General features: G+C 48.9%; 1 protein-coding gene across 6 annotated transcripts in view; it reads right to left on the bottom strand.

Annotated features, from left to right (window-relative positions):
- Window positions 1-16283, bottom strand: part of BCAS1 (brain enriched myelin associated protein 1) — a 34128-nt gene extending 17845 nt beyond the window's left edge. The window contains exons 1-8 of one of the 6 annotated variants that reach the window (XM_059862881.1): window positions 16129-16274; window positions 15503-15612; window positions 12192-12300; window positions 12019-12100; window positions 8894-9387; window positions 3804-3956; window positions 3255-3299; window positions 416-556 (exon numbers count right to left, since the gene is read on the bottom strand). In XM_059862881.1, the coding sequence (XP_059718864.1) occupies window positions 416-556; window positions 3255-3299; window positions 3804-3956; window positions 8894-9387; window positions 12019-12100; window positions 12192-12260 (984 nt within the window). In that variant the 5' untranslated portion in view covers window positions 12261-12300; window positions 15503-15612; window positions 16129-16274. Of the gene's footprint in view, window positions 1-415; window positions 557-3254; window positions 3300-3803; window positions 3957-8893; window positions 9388-12018; window positions 12101-12191; window positions 12306-15502; window positions 15755-16128 lie in introns of those variants that run through there. The other 5 variants (XM_059862879.1, XM_059862880.1, XM_059862877.1 and 2 more) reach the window with 5 other exon arrangements.
- Between the last annotated feature and the right edge of the window lie 104 nt (window positions 16284-16387).

Raw genomic sequence — 16387 nt, 5'->3', positions numbered from 1 at the left:
CTGTATCAGATGCCCCAAAATGCCAATTTCAGCCAAGTTCTGGTGTACAGTAATGACATAAAACCTGACCTGTGGCTGGGCTGAGCTCCCAAACCTCTCTGGTCTCAGGCTTTGGTCACCTCTACACAATTCATTGTTTGTCAGCACCTCTGATTTTGGTTTTTAGTGGCCAGGGGGGTTTAGTCCGTGTTAGTAACTGGCAGGAATTATTGCTGCAGGGATTGCTGCAGAACCCCGAGCTCACAGAGGGCCCAGCTCTGGATGGTTCCCATCCCCCCGGCACAGAAATGCTCCCCCAGGGACCTCCACAGCTCTGCACATCTGGCCAGATGTTGGGAAAGAGCTCCTCTCTCTCTGTGCCAGGAGCCAGCTGTGATTTCTCAGGGTTCTGCTGCTCCTGGAGCTCCATACCAACCTTGTGCCTAAAGAGTTTGCTAAAGGTGCCGTGGCCCAGCTTGGGGCTCTCTGCCTTCTTTTTCTTGGCTCCTTTGGAGGGGGATTCTGCCGCTGCCTTCGGGCCAGGCTGTCCCCCAGGGCCCTTCTCCGCCCTGGAGCCCTTGTGCACAACAGCAGGTGCAGGTGAGTGCTTACTGCAGATATTTGCTTTATCAAAGACAGCATTCCATCATCACACACGTGGCATTAAAGGAAAATATTCCCTCTTTGCTCTGGATAAATTGTGGATTTTTTCCCTGAGTGACTTCTCAGCTCTCCTCAGAGTTTCTTTCACACGAGCAGCAAAATAAAAGCCAAGGCAATCCACTCGATTCCAAATTAAACCACAACTTTCCCTCTAAAATCTCCACTAAATTGAAACCTAAATACCACAAACATCTGCCTTTCCAAGTCACAAAGAAGCAATTTCAGATTTATCATTTTAAAACAGGCAAATATATAAATCTTCAGAGGAGCATTCAGTCTTTTTACTGAAGCATAATAGGGACTTTAAAATGTTTTATAGAATGCATTATTTAGGAAAAGGGCAGTGTGAATATTCATGATATACACTGCCTAAGATATTTCAAGCTTGCATTAATGTCTCTGAAATTAATTAATTAACTGTCTGAGGTCTCAGGCTTTAAAGCAGGAAGATGCCTTTGATTACCTGGCCTGGAGGAGAATGAAGGATTACTCCTTACTAATTCTCACAGCCAAATTGACCCTTATTCCTGCAAGTTCTAAATTCTTACACTTCCTGAACACAGAGGGACACAGGATCAGCTCAGGGCCTGCCACAGGAGGGTGAGGTCAGTGACCAGGGCAGACCTTGTCCAAACAACCTCTTGGTTTGTAGGAACTGCCTGAGCAGGTGTGACCCGGCTCTGGACTGGGGTGGGCACAGAGGGAGGGACAGGCACTGAGGGATGGCACTGAGGGATGGCACTGAGGGATGGCACCGAGGTGATGCCCCAGGGTTCAGCTTTTCTATGTTTCAAGTTCTGTGCTGCTTTGGTGTGTGGGTCTGGGTTCATATTATGGGATGGTGAGCTCTGTGCACAGAGCAGGGAGACAAAACAATTCCTGCTCCAGCTGGGCACCAAGGACAAATGAGCCAAATCTCAGCCCAAGAGCACAAACCCCGTGGGCTGGAGAGAGAAAAACAAGCAGGGTGGGACTGGCTGGGCTAAAGCTGGGCTGGGACAGTGAACTGCAAGGTGCAAATGGAGCAGAGCTGATCCCAGGGAGAGACCCCGTGCCCGGCCGTGCATTTTGGGGCCATTTTGGGTCATCTTGGGTGCAGCCCTGGCTGGGCTCTGGTGCTGCCCAAGGTGGATCCATGGAGGAGATCCTTGGAATCAATCCCTGCTTTATTCTTTATCTCCATCCATCTCTATCTAGGGCAGCCTGTACAAGGCATCAGAGGGACAGCCAGCACTGAGGGTGTGCCTGGCTGCTGGCAGCACACGTGGCCCAGCAGCTGATTAGAGCTGCAGCCAGCACTGATAAGAGCCTGACCCTACAGAAACAGAAAGTTCTTCTCCCCCAGAGGGTGCTGGGGCACTGCCCAGGCTCCCCAGAGATCATTCCCTGCTCCAAAGCTTCCAGAGCTCCAGGAGGGCTTGGACAACACTCTGGGTGGGATTGTTGGGGGTCTGTGCAGGGTCAGGGCTGGATGAACCTTTGGATCCCTTCCAGATCCAGGATATCCCATGATTCTATCATTTGAAGGCACAGCAGCCACCCAACAGCCCCACAGTACTTGGGAAAACTTCACTTAGCAAAGCTTTACCTTTAACACACTTCAGTTGTTTTTTTTTTTGGGGGAAAAAAAAGGGCCATTATTTCCTATCAACCAAAAAATCTGCAGTTTTTCTACCTGGGAGCTGATAAATTAACCTCTTCAACACATTTCCCCTTTACTGAAGTACAAATGCCATATCAGATAAAGGAACTCCCAGTAAAAGAGAACTCCCACTTAATCTCCTGTAAGGAGTTTGCACATCCTGCAAGTCACCTGGGTTTGTTTGCCCTGCCAGGTGTGCCAGCAAACCAAACCCACCCAGAATACTCCTGTCCAAATGACAGCAGCACCAGCAGTCACCTGGCACAGGTGACAGAGGCAGGGAGGGAAATGGGGCTGTTTCCATCCAAACCAGATTGTTCACCACCTCTGGGAAGAGCTGCAAGTCTGCCTGAGCCAGAGCACTTTAATAACTGCATTTTCTGCATAGCTTGGAAAAGCTTCACCCTATTTGATGATTTTCAGAGTTATTCAGAATTACTGAGAATAATTTTCAGAGTTATTCAGAATTAAATACCCCACGTACTCACCAAGCTTGCTGCAAAGACTGAACATTGAACAGGACAAAAGAACAAAAAAATAGGAGAACACCCAAAAATGTTGTTATTTTGGCTAATATCTGCATGGAAAAAAACACTTCCATTTTTAGGGTTTTATTCCTTGTTTCTTAATAAAGTTTTTCATGGCACAAGGAAAACTGTTCTATGAGCAAATGGAACTTTTTTCGTGGACTTAAAATTTTCATGGAAATTTTAGATCAAAGACAAGTCAGAGAAACAACCAAAAGCATCACCAATCATCACCAAGCCTGCAGAAAGCACAACAGATTTTGATTGAAACAGATGATATTAAAAATGGCACTGTTCAGTCTCTTCCTTTTCAATTTATCCAGGGGAAAAATATTTCAAATTACTTCAAACGATGACATCAGTTTGGGAAAAAACCCAACAAAATGAAGAGGAAATCCCTGTGTGAAAAACACCTAATGACCAGTGAACAAGCAACTGCCTACCTTGTCTTCAGAATCACTTTTGGCTTCAGCTTTGCTTGGGGAGACCTTAAAAAAATTTGAGAACAAACAGTCACTCAACCCAGCCTTTCAAAAGATCGAAAAGATCAGTCTGAAATCAGCAGGTTTTATTTGCACAAAGGGAAAATACAAATACTGCTTGCCTCAAGTGGGAAAACTGATAATGCAAATATTCCTTGAGAACACATAATGGCTATGGTAAAAAATGCCCAGATCGAATATTTACTATTCAAGCTTCTAATCAATTAATAAAAATGAACTTTTAGAGGTGATACAAAAGGAATACCAAGCAGAAAGTCTTTGAGACAGTTCAAGAGCTGTATCTGTGTAGAAGTGGAAGTTTGCAGAGCAGGTGGCACTCACTTGATCATTTCAGTGTCCCCCCCACACCCCTCCTCATCCCCCCAGGACAGAGAACATTTTACATTTATTTATACATCTTTACATTATTTCTACAAATTTTCCAATCCCACAGGGGATTTTTGGAAGCAACTGAAACCCGAAGAGATGGAAAGGAAAGGCAGAACTTACCAGTGTTCTGAGGAAGCTCATGACTGAGCCCTGTCCTGCAGCTGCCTGGGGACTGTCCCTCTCTGCCTGTGCCCTCCCAGGTGCTGCAGCAGCCAGGTCTTGCTCACCTGCAGAGTCCTGCCCAAGCTGCTTTTGGCTGCACTCATCTATCTCCTAAAACATAAAAGGGGGCACAGATTGCTCAGTGCCAGCTTGCCTGATTCCCCGTGGAATGCAGAAGTGGCTTTTGTGACTTGCTGGGAGTCACAACAGCAATTCCAACCATTCCTGCCCAGCCCACGGGCAGAACAATCCAGCATTTATCCCTCTCCTTCCCCTCTCTGCTCAGACACTCAGCATTGCTGCTGCTTGGGGGAATGCTCTTCTCAGCCACAACAAGCACAGGGCGAGCCCCAAACTCCACTTTGGTCTTTCCAAGGCTGAACTTGTGTAAAATGGGAGCAAACACTGAGATTTTGGCCCTGCCAGCTCCGTGTCTGAGTGCACCATACAAAGATGGCTTCTGGTTCTCTATTTTGCCATGCCAGGAATCATTTTTATCTACCAAACACCAACGTGACACACATTAAATGAAGGAAAAAGGCAACAAATCAAAGTAATTCCTCTTAGCCAGATGGAGCTGCCTCTTCTCTTCATGGAATTACACTTCACAGAGCCCCAGAACATTTTCCAGGGCTCTAGCACTCACAAAAGCAGGTACTATTAAGGTACTTGTTTTCTGTTTAGACACCTGTTCAAGGGTCTGCTTCTAAAAAAACATTTCTTGTACCAGTTTTGGAGAGTTTGGCACCTCTCACACTGAATTTACCTTCCATTTTGTCCAGCTTTGCCTTGAACCTACACAGGAAAGCTCAACAAGAGTATTGTGCAGGAGAGAGTGACATCAAAGAATGCCTAAGTGACATCAAAGGTATTTTTCCCTAACCAGCCCATTATAGCTCAGTGCTTTTTTTAGTGGGAAAAATTAGAATAAAAGTGCTCTGAAGAACCTTACCCTGTGCTGGGTGATTAAAATAGCACAATAATTGTGTAATATGGGTTTCTTTATGTCACCAGTGGAAGGAAGAGACTCTAAATGGTTTAAGTCTTCAGAGGGATCAGGACAGCTGGGTGTGGGGTGGGCAGTGGCAGCAGTCTGCAGGGAGTTAAAGTGTCCATTGAAATGCCAGAGGGGACTCCAGTGTCATTCCCCACCCACCCAGTTCTGCAGGATGGCCCAGAGGCAGCAGAGCAGGGCTGGAATGCTCAGCAGGCCCCTGAAGGGTCTCACACAGCACTCTGTGCAGCTGCCAGCCCCAGAGTGGCCCCAGGAACAATCTGTCCCATGCAGGACACGCGTGGCCACGCCAGCCCGGGGTGGCACACACAGAGCTCTGGTGCCATGGAAAATGCTGGCTCTGCTCCAGGAGTTCAAGGGACAACTGAGGCAGGAGGAGGAGGAGGAGGAGGAGGCTGATGTGCTGCTAAACAAAACCAGCTTCACAGCCCAATGCTTGGTGCCACCACACTCTGTGGAGCTGGATGCTATCAAGAATCAGATTTAATGACTTTTTGGAATTACAGACAAGCCCAGTGCATCCTTTGGGATGCATTTTGGGAGAGAGATGCACACAGCTGTTTCCAGCACCTCTGGCTGATCCAGGACATCTCCCTGATGAAGTCACACTGAAGAGAGAAAGCCACTGCAGATCCTGAGGATTGGGGCCATCCCAAAATCCCTGAACTCCAACCTCACAGCTCAGGGGTGCCCCATTTGGTGTGCCCATTTCAACTGCCTGTATTCTGCTGGCACTGCCCACACCACACCCAGCTGTCCTGATCCCTCTGAAGTCTTAAACCATTTAAAGTCTCTTCCTTCCACTGGTGACATAAAGCAACCCATATTACACAATTGTTGTGCTATTTTAATCACCCAGCACGGGGAAAGGTTCTTTAGGATGCTTTTATTCTAATTTTTCCCACTAAAAACGACCCTGCCCAAGCCAAGGCTGCCCTGGGTTCCAGAGAATCACCCCAGCCTGGCCTTGGAGAGGGGCTGTGCTCCATCCTGTGCTCCCCTGGGAACGCTCCTGCAGGAAGAGCCCAGGCTGGGGCCATCGGCACAGAAATCAGGCACGGAGAACACACAGCCCTGCAGCATCACGTTTGCAGAGCCACAAAATCACCACAAAAGCCTCTGTGGCAGCTCCCTGCTCAAAGCCCTGGGGGTAAATAATGAAAGAAACCCCAGGAATAACAGAAGATCAGTATTAGGAGTTAATAGATGCTATGTAAATGTTCAATTCATGTCTTTGAGAAGCTAAATTTGGGGGTAATAAACACCTTAAATATACTGTAGTTTCAGTTCAGTCATCAGGAAAAAAAAAACCCCAAACATATCAAAAGAATGTATTCCTGCCAGCACTTTTGTTTGCATGAATCATGGCTCAGTGAAACATTTCAGGCATATAATTTATCTTTTCTTTGGCTTACATAGTAAATGCTTCATGAATTCATGAATTCTGCCCTTGTTTTAATTATGCTGCGCTCTGAATGTAGTTTTGTAGACCACAAAAATAAAGAGTGGCTCAGCAAACACAGAATGTTTGTGCAGCTCTTAAGCTACGACTGTGGAGCCTCTCTCTTACTCACCAGCAACGCTGTTTGTTTTGTCTTGGCACTCAGTGCAGGGAAACTTTGCTTTTAGCATTTACAGATACTACAAGTCATAATCCACAAAGGAAAAAAGAGAAAAGAGGAGCTGTTGGCAGCGATATCTTGATTTTTAGTATGATTATTTGGTAACAGTTTGTAGTTACTGCAGTAACAGTAATTAAATTAGGCCTGGTCATTCTCCCATCCAGCAGGAGAATTGGAACTTCAGAGGGAACAGAAGGCAACTGTGCTGCAAGACAGAGCCACAGCCTTTGTTTTAGGGATTGAGTTAAATTTGGCAACACATTGCAGTGTTTAGCTGATGTATTTTCCCCAAAAATGGTGCTTAACTCCTCTCTGCCCTCACCATATATTCCTTTTCATATCTGAAAGAGCCAAAGACAAAATTATAGCCCAAAAATTCAAGCATAAGTTTAAAATTCCTCTCCCTGTGATCCAGATCTGTCATTTATTTACCCAGTGAGCCCCAATTTGGTGATTCCTCAAAGATGTCCATGGTGCAGCTTAAAGCCCACACCTGGGAGGGGCAGAGGCATTTTTGATAACCAGACCTGTCCTCAGGAATGTTCCTGGGCTCCAAAAAGCTGCTGGGATCCTGCAGACACTCCCAGCAGCACCCAGGGCTCAGCAGTGCCTGGGATTTCCAGGTTATTCCCCTCAGGCAGCTCCAGGATGGGGATGGGTACAAGTGGACTGGGGCAGAACTGCCAGCCAGTGGGAATTAATGTGAAATCCAGGTGTTATTGGTACAATAAAGCTCGATCTGGATGAGCAGTGTTTCCCTGCTTGAACTGGGAGGATGATTTCATTTCCCTTCAGTCCCTGATCATGCCCTGCCTCACCTGAGCTTTCAACAGGACTGTTTGCTCCCAGCAGTGTTTAACTCTGAATTTTAGTTAAAACTGCTCCAAAGTGCTCTTTGCTTGGACTGTCACACATTCCTTCAGCAGCACCAGCTGTGACCTTCCCCAGTCTGTAAATGAAAGCAGTGTCACTGCAGTGACAGCAAAGTAGGAAATGAGAATTTGGCATTTGGTGGGAAAAGAGACAATTCCTGCAGGCCACGGGGAGGACTTGTTGTGTGTGACAGTCAGAAATATCTGCAGGAATTTGGGGTGTTGAAAAGCTCCATTCTAAGAGGCTGAACACAGAAGTGCCAGTGTGCCCTGAACAGAGGATGCATTTCAAATTATCCACCCTGTTCTGCTTAGGTGCTGAATGCCTTCATGGGTTCTTCAAATGTGCATCCCGAGCTGTCTGAAACACCAGTGATGGGAGCACTCCTGAGGGGCAGAGGTGAAAAATTGTCGTGGTTTGAGAGGAAATGGTTTTTTTGGGATGGTGTGGTCACGCCAATCGGTTGCAAAAATGCAACTGCTCCTTCTTAGAGATGAACCCTCAGGAAAATATTGCAATGTGTAAATTTATACAAGAAATGTGCTCTTCAAATATGAGGAAGTCTAAAGTAGAGAAGACAAAGATTAAAAATAAAAGAATTTTGGGGCAACTTGCAATGCTGGCAGTGTAAGCAGTGAGTATCCCATGAGTTAAATTCAACACTACCCAGAGCATCAGTGATCAGTGTTATTTGTAAGCCTGAAATGGCCAATAAAAGCAATTATTAAAATGGTATTTACATGTTGGTTTTTCCCTCCTGTTCCTGACATTAGACAGGGTTTCAATTTGACCACCAATTCCTGCAGAACTCCGAGTTACACCATTATTCCCTTTCACAGGATGGGCTTCTTCTGTAGCTAATTACCTGACAATTTTACTTTGGCTGACATCAGATCTGGCAGGAAGTACAAAATCTAAACTCATATTAACTTCCAGCTCCTTTGACCAGAGTGCACTTTCAGTAGAGCTCCATAGTTTCTTATATTGCATTCTCATCCTGTAAAATCATTTCTAATGAACCACTTTTCCTTGACTAAAACACCACAATAAGCTGGAGTACAAAAATCAATGCTGCATAATATTCCTTATTTTGTTGTACAGGGTAACCAGCAACTATTGCTGGAGAAGTAGGGCTATTTTAAAAATGGCACAAAACACACCAAAGAACTTTTAGAAACCCATCCAGTGTCAAACTCCAAGGTCCTACAGCACAAAAAATTGGTTTGGTTTCAGGTATTTTTGCTTTCATTTGCAGCTGGCAGCTGCTCCTCCTGGCAGTTGGAGCCGTGTTGCCCAAACCTTTCGGGGAATTAGAAACTGAATTAAACTGGAGGTCAGGATTTAGTCATGAGACAGAGCATCTCTCCTTGGCCACAGCTTCATCTTCCACACCTCTGTCCCGGGGAGTTACCTGTGGTCATTTCAAGGGGAACACTGACTCATTCCCACCCCCACATGGAGTTATCCCACCCTGCCAACATTCCCAAGAGGTTCCACCAGCAAAACAGAAATGACAGGCTACTGTAGGAAGCACTTGCCTTGCCCAGCGGTTCCCCGTGGGGCGCGCCGGCCGCGATGCTCCCGTTGGGAATGTCCAGCCCCTCAGGGTCACCTCGTGTCCTGCCCGTGCCCTTCTCCAGCCTGAAGATCCTGTCCAGGAGTGTCACTTGTTTGCCCCGTGGGGCGGCCGCATCTCCTCCCTCAGGCGTCCCCGCGAGCTCCACGGCCTGCAGCGGGGCCTGGCCCGGCCTCTGATGGCTCCCGTGCTGGGGGGCTGCCCCGGGCCCCTCCGCGCCCTCGCCCGGGCCTTTGCTGGCACCCAGGGTGGCCTCTGCGGGGGCCGGAGCCGCCGCTGGCTCCTCGGCAGGCGCTGGCACGGCCCAGGGGAAGGCCAGCAGGGAGCGGGGCCTGGCAGCTGGCAGGGCCCTGCTGGCAGCGCTCCCGCCGCTCTGCCCGCCCGCCCGGGCACCGCGGCCCGGCTCTGCCGAGGAAACGGCCGCGTCCTCCCGGCCTGCAGCCGCCCTGGCACCTGCTGCAACACAGGAGAGAGGGGATTACCCACGGGCACGGGCACCCTGGCACCTGCTGCAACACAGGAGAGAGGGGATTACCCACAGGCACGGGCACCCTGGCACCTGCTGCAACACAGGAGAGAGGGGATTACCCACAGGCACGGGCACCCTGGCACCTGCTGCAACACAGGAGAGAGGGGATTACCCACAGGCACCATGGCACCCACTGCAGCACAGGAGAGAGGGGATTACCCACAGGCACAGCCACCCTGGCACCTGCTGCAACACAGGAGAGAGGGGATTACCCACAGGCACGGGCACCCTGGCACCTGCTGCAACACAGGAGAGAGGGGATTACCCACGGGCACAGCCGCCCTGGCACCTGCTGCAACACAGGAGAGAGGGGATTACCCCCTGCAACACAGGAGAGAGGGGATTACCCACGGGCACCCTGGCACCCACTGCAGCACAGGAGAGAGGGGATTACCCACGGGCACCCTGGCACCCACTGCAACACAGGAGAGAAGGGATTACCCACAGGCATGGGCACCATGGCACCTGCTGCAACACAGGAGAGAAGGGATTACCCACGGGCACCATGGCACCCACTGCAGCACAGGAGAGAGGGGATTACCCACGGGCACCATGGCACCTGCTGCAGCACAGGAGAGAGGGGATTACCCACAGGCACCATGGGCATGGGCACTCGGGCTGGGGTGAGCTGGGTCTGAGGGCACACTGGGGACCCCAGTGCTGCTGCTCAGCCCCCAGAGCAGATTTCTGCCACCCCTCACTGACATCAGTGTGAATTTTACCCTCTGCTCATCCCCAGAGCTGATTTTTGCCACCCCTCACTGAAATCAGTGTGAATTTACCCCCTGCACAACCCCTCTGCAGTGTCCACATCAGGTACCAGCCCGGTTTGGCACTACTCAGCCCAGCTAACAGCAAATTAAAATCAGTGATATCCAAAAAAACCCCAAACCAGTAAAACTGGGGACAGTTATACATCAGTGTATCACCTGCTCCTCTGTCAAAGCTAAGGAAACAAAAGGAAGGGGAAGCACCAGGACTGATCCCATCTCCTGGCTGGCCAAACTCCCAGAAGGGAGTTGTGTGCAGTCAGAACTATTTCACTCATTTCTCTCCACCCTGCTGCCTGCTCTCCTCAGTGCAGCTCCTGCCTGCACCTCTCCTTTGCCTGTGGGTTATTTTGAGCCTGATTTGAATACAGATAAAGATATATAATAAAAATACAGATATTTTGAGCCTGGATGAATACATCCCAGCCAGGTTTCTTATCCTTACATTTCTCTTTACATTTTACATTTCTTCTCTCACAAACTGTGGCTCAGAATCACATTTCCTCCTCCAAAACTCACACAAATCATTCCACGTGTACACATGTGGCCATCATGCCTTAGATGCAAAAACTCTTTTGATTTAAAAGTATGTTTTATGATTTTATAAAACAATGGTGCTTTGATAACACAGCTGAGGTGAAAATCCCTGGTATGGGATTCACAGGAAGGAAAAGACAGCTCCTGGTTTACACAAGACAAAAGAAACAAGAGACAAAAGAAAAATAATCTTGCTTGGATCTGTTTTGTGGCCGGGAGGCAGAAGCACAGATGATGTGGTGTGAAATCCCAAGAAAAAAGGGTCTCGTGGAGAGGTAAATCTTACAGCTCCCCCTGAGCTCCAGCTTCTCTTCCCTGCTTGGGCTGGAATATGGATCTGATTTCCCTGTCAGTCATCACCACATTTCAAGGATGAATTTAGATGTATTTAATTATAACTGTGGAAAGCTGACAGGCTCAAACCGACTTGCTGAATTAGAACAGGAAAATTGTCAGTTTCAATGTAAAATTGAAATTAGTTCAAATTATAATTGTAATAGTCTAGTCAATATTATGCCTTTCACATTTTCCTTTAAGAGAAAGAAAACCCCAGACACCAAAAAAACCTGACTGAAACACATCTTCCACACAGCACAGATCTTCAGTGTGAAATTCTTTGGGATTAGGAAAACAGAAGGGCTCATATTTAAAAACGCAGAGGTGGTTTCTAAGACTTTATCAGAACACATAGCCAGGACATGGATTTTTTTATCCTTTTCCAACACATGAACTGCTCTCTTCTTGTAAAACATTTCCTGGTGTCCCCCAGAAACCCCAAACCTCTACAAGAGTCCACAATCCCCCTACACTGCTGCGCTTTGCCCTTTCCTAGAGCCTCCATTTGGGCTCCTTGCAGCAACAATTCCCTCAGGGTGTGTTGGAGACACAAATTCCACCCGGAATTCCCCCAGAGCCTGGGCAGAGTTTGTCCCAAACATGGAAGGGACCAGCAGCAGAGCACCCACCCCTGCCTGGTGATGCTGCAGACAAAGCCCTCCCCTGTAACTCCACTTTTTGGGGCCAGGGCAGAACCAAACCCCCACAACTACTAACCAGCATCCAGAGAACTTTGGCAAGAATTCCTTATTTTTGTTTTCGTTGTATTTAAACTTTGCAGCTTCTGCAGAGCCACATTTCCATGTCAGAGCTGGACCACAGGTTCATCCCCTAATTCCAAGCCACGCACGAATATTTATTGTTCCTTCAGTCCAAACCTCCCCCAGGGCACTTCCACCCCTTCCCAGCCCATACCTTCACCATTGACTGCCAGGGGAGGGCTCTGGACAAACACCACAGATCCATTTGTAATACCATCGGGAGACTCGGGGAGAGGCTGAAATAACAAAAACCAGAGAGTTTAGGACATGAAAAGGGTGAAAATTGCACTGGCAGCAGCCAGGGGAGGTGGGAGGGGGGCTGCTCACCTGGTAACTCTTCACTGTGCAGGTGTTGTCATCCTCAGCTTCCTCTGGCACGCTCAGGTTATTCCCCATAGCTCCTGTGGGGTGGAGGAGAGACAAACCCCAAAGAACCCTTTTCTGACATTAATATGAATGCACCAGTTAAGAGACAGCCAACGGGGGCAGGTGTTACAATCCCTAAAACCCCACCCAAGGCACCTGCCCCATCCTCAGCCCGCCCCAACCGAGCCCGTGGTGCTCAGGGCTCACAGCTGCTCCCCAAAATGGCACGAGCCAACAAACTTTTCTTGTTTGTGGAGGCAAACTGGCTGCAGCCCCACCTGCAGAACTCCCCGGGGCTCAGGAGGGAGCAGCAGAACAAGGCTAAAACCTGAGCAGAAATTACAACAGCTTGTGTGGTTTTCTTTGGGTTTTATTTAATAAAGAGCAGAGGGAAGGAAAGAGGCAGCATGGAAAGGCATCACACGTGGAAACTGAACTGCAGCCTGTCTACTAATTCACATAAACCTTCTGGGAGTTTATTTTCCTTCTCCTCTTAATTTCAAATACATTTAGGGGGCTTTCTTTTCTTGTCCCTTATTTTCTTTTACCCTTAATTTAGAATACATTTATGTACCCTCTGATCTTGCTCTGTGAGTTCTCTGGGGCCAAACACTCCCTGAAAAACGGTGGAAGAGCAAAGCTGACCCGAGTGAAGAGGGGAGCTCCTGTTGACTTAGGATATAAATGTGTGTTTGCTGTTAAAGTTCCCAAATAAACAACGAGGAGAAAGCCTCCTGAGCCACACCTGGAGAGAGGGAGGTGCCCAAGGAGAGGAGGCTGGAGCTGTGCTCACCCTCTGGGATGCCCTGCACAGCCACCACAGTTAACAAAGTTATTATTGCTCTGCTTCCTGCCTGGGGGAATCAGTGAAGCTGCAAAGAATGGAGGAGAACACCTCCTTTAAATAAATCAGATTAAATTTTAATTGAACCACTTTAGCAACCAGGGAAAAAAGGAAATCAGTAGTTTTAGGAAATGGCCTTGCCTAGGATTGGGATGGGAGAGCAGGGTCAGCTCTCAGCCCCAGCCCTGGGTCTGCTCTGATTGCTGAGGGTCTCACAGGGTTTATTCCTCAGCTGATATTCCCAGGATAAATCAGAAGTCCAGATTTGTAGTGGGAAACAGCCAGAGCCTCCCCGTGGATGCACAAAGAGCTCCTGCCCTTGCTCTGTGGCTGTTTCCTGGCAGCTTCCAGGGTTATCCATTGGCAGGAGAAGAAAACAAGATCCGAACCCAGGCTCGATGGTAAATTCAGCATCTGCTCGAATCTGGAGGATTTGTTTTGTCCTGCACTCCCAAGGCCTGGTTTGTGCCAGGATGGAATATTTGCAGGTTTGCTTCCTTTCTCACACGTGCAGTAAAATCTGTGTGAGAGAGAGAAGCAAATTCCTCTTTTTCTTTTTTCTTAATTTCAACAATTTGTAGCTGATTCTCAGCCCCTGCAGCTTCCTGTTGGAGCAGATTTCCTCACTCCAGGTGAGCTGTCTGGAGCTGATGCAGAGCAGGGACCAGAGGCTCAGATCTCTGGCAGACTTTGCTCTAGGGGAGCTCAGCCATTGCCTAAAATCCAGTTTATAATTCTCACTGAAATAAAACACACACAGCGGCCATGTGGAATTTCAAAACATTTTCACTCACAGGAACTCTCTCAAGGAAAGATGGAGATGAACAGGAGGGGCTTTTTGCTAAAAAATGGGAAAACTTGCTACACAATCCCAAATGTGATCCCAAACCACCAAACTGTTCTCTGCTGTGCACATGGAGAGTTTGGAGCTGTATCTGCCCCATCCCTGGCAGTGCCCAAGGCCAGGCTGCAGCAGCCTGGGACAGGGGGAGCTGTCCTTGCTCTGGCAGGTGTGGCACAGGATGAGCTTTAAGGTCCCTTCCACCCCAAACCCCTGCATGATTTAGAAAACATCCACGTGTGCTATTTCTGCTTTATTTTAAAGAAAAATGACAGGTCACTGCCACCTATAGACAAATGTGAGCAGCAGCAGTGAGGAGCCAAACACAAAATGAGTCAAACTGGCAGCTGATGTCACAGCTGTGCCCTTGTGCCAGCTCCTGCAGCTGACTGTCCCCGTGTGGCTCCCGAGCTGACAAACAGCAGCCCCAGCCCTGCCATTCCCATGGAATGGTTCTGCTTTTCCCAGAGTGCTCACAGCCATTTTTCTCTCATTTGATACACAGTGGCTTAAAGCTGGAGTTGTTCAACGTGAAGGCAAGTAAAGGCCAATGAAGGAGCTCTCCCGATGGGTTTGTGGGTCAGATAATCTGGGAATTGCAGCAGGATTTGCTTGGAAGGGCCCTTGGAGATCAGCCAGCCCAACCCCTGCCCAGGCAGGGCCACCTGGGGCGGGTGACACAGGAACTCAGCCAGGGGGTTTGGGGTGTCTGCAGAGAGGGAGATCCACACCCTCCCTGGAGCTGGGCCAGGGCTCTGCGGGAAGAACTTCCTCACTGTGTCAGAGAAAATGGGACAGCTTTTATGGGAGAAGATGGACTTGGAGGACTGAGAGGGAAAAGAGATTATTCTGATACAAGAACATTCTTCAAAATGAGAGGAAAGCCCCTAAAAGTCAGCAGGAGCTGCAGTAACTCCTGTCCTGAGGCTCCCTTTCCAGGTACAGGTTTTTCACCAGGTTCCAAGGGTATTCTCCTTGTGGGGGCTCCCTCAGGCCAGCTGGAATCCAGCCTGACTGGTTCCAAAAGGAACATGAACTACCAGCTTCTACAGCTCTGAAACAATCCCTTTCCCAAATCATGCCTCACTGCTTCCATTGTAATGCAGAAAATAATTCAAAAGGAAAATAAATGCATTTTTAATGGGTTTTAATGTTACGTGCACCATAGTGTGCCAAGTTCAAGGCTTGGGAAAATCCTCCTTTTTCACTCTCTCTCAAAAATCATTGGTTTGGTCCTGGCAGAATGGTAAAAGCTTTGGAAATATGAGAGGAAATTACTGCAAAATCTCTGATCTGCTGTGTGCTGCTAAAGGCAGCCAAGCCTCCCCTCCCTGATGCATTGACCAGCCTGGAATATTGCAATCACCCATGTCTGTAAATGCCAAAAGCCCACAATTAACTCCTCCCTAAAACTCAGCATAAGTTGCATTTAAACATCACAGAAAAGAATCAATTTCCCTGCCCTTGGAACCCAGGTGAGCCTGCAGACATGGCCACGTCCAGGTGGAAAAGCAGAATTTTCAGCTCTGATTGACGAGGAGCGAAGAAAGGGCTGCTGACAGCACAGAGTTCAGAAATTCTGCTTACCTTGAGAGCAGCTCTGCCTTGTCCTGCAGGGAGAGGCACCTGGGACTGGGGAGGGGGAGCTGGGCAGCAGCAGTGGGCACACAGGGACAGCAGGAGCTGGGATGAGTCACCTACAGCAAACAAGGAACACCCGGGAGCCAGCCTGGCAGGGGCTGGGCATGCAGGACATGCTGATTTACAGTCCTTATTGCTCTTGGGACACTTTAATACAATTCTTTCAGCCACTCCACGCTGGAGCCAAGTGGGAAAAGCAAAATAGTTCAAACATTCACACCCTGGACTCTCAGGGAGGGGACAGCTCCACAATGCCACCAGGTGAGCAAGGAGTCCCAGCGTGGCTGGGGAAGCTCTGCCACAAAGGTGTGCTCCCATTCTGCAGGAAAAGCCAGGGCACTGCTGGGGAAAGGCAGAGCTGGTGCTTGAAAACACAAATACAGAAAATGAGACTTGCAGGAGCTCCCGAGATCCTTGGGCAGGAGAGCACAGGCAGGACTGCTGGAGCAGAGCAGCAGAAAGCAAATGCAAAAAATGCTTTTGTGAGAGCAAAACCCAGGAAAAGCCAAACCAGCAGAGCAGAGCTGCACAGAGGGAAGGGAGGAAGAATAGGAAGGAGATGCAGGAGTTACCTGGGGGAGAGGGGCCAGGACAGCCTCTGGGAGCTGGAGCTGGTCCAGGTGATGGATGTGCTGCTCACCCAGCCCTGCCTGCTGTGCCACTGTCCCTGCCCCTGCTCTGCCCCACGGTCACGCAGGGAGCTCTCACAAACACTGGGTGCAAACACAGCCGGGGTGGGGCAGCCCCGTGCCCCTCCCAGCCCTCCCCAGGTGTTTTCTGTTCTCAGCTCTCTGGCCACCCAAACCTGCTCCAGGGCACTCGTGGGTCCCT

The sequence above is a fragment of the Haemorhous mexicanus genome, chromosome 18 (assembly GCF_027477595.1).
Source record: "Haemorhous mexicanus isolate bHaeMex1 chromosome 18, bHaeMex1.pri, whole genome shotgun sequence".
NCBI classification, from domain to species: Eukaryota; Metazoa; Chordata; class Aves; order Passeriformes; family Fringillidae; genus Haemorhous; species Haemorhous mexicanus.
The sequence above is the reverse complement of the archived record's forward strand: the minus strand, read 5'-3'. Positions and strand labels throughout refer to the sequence as shown.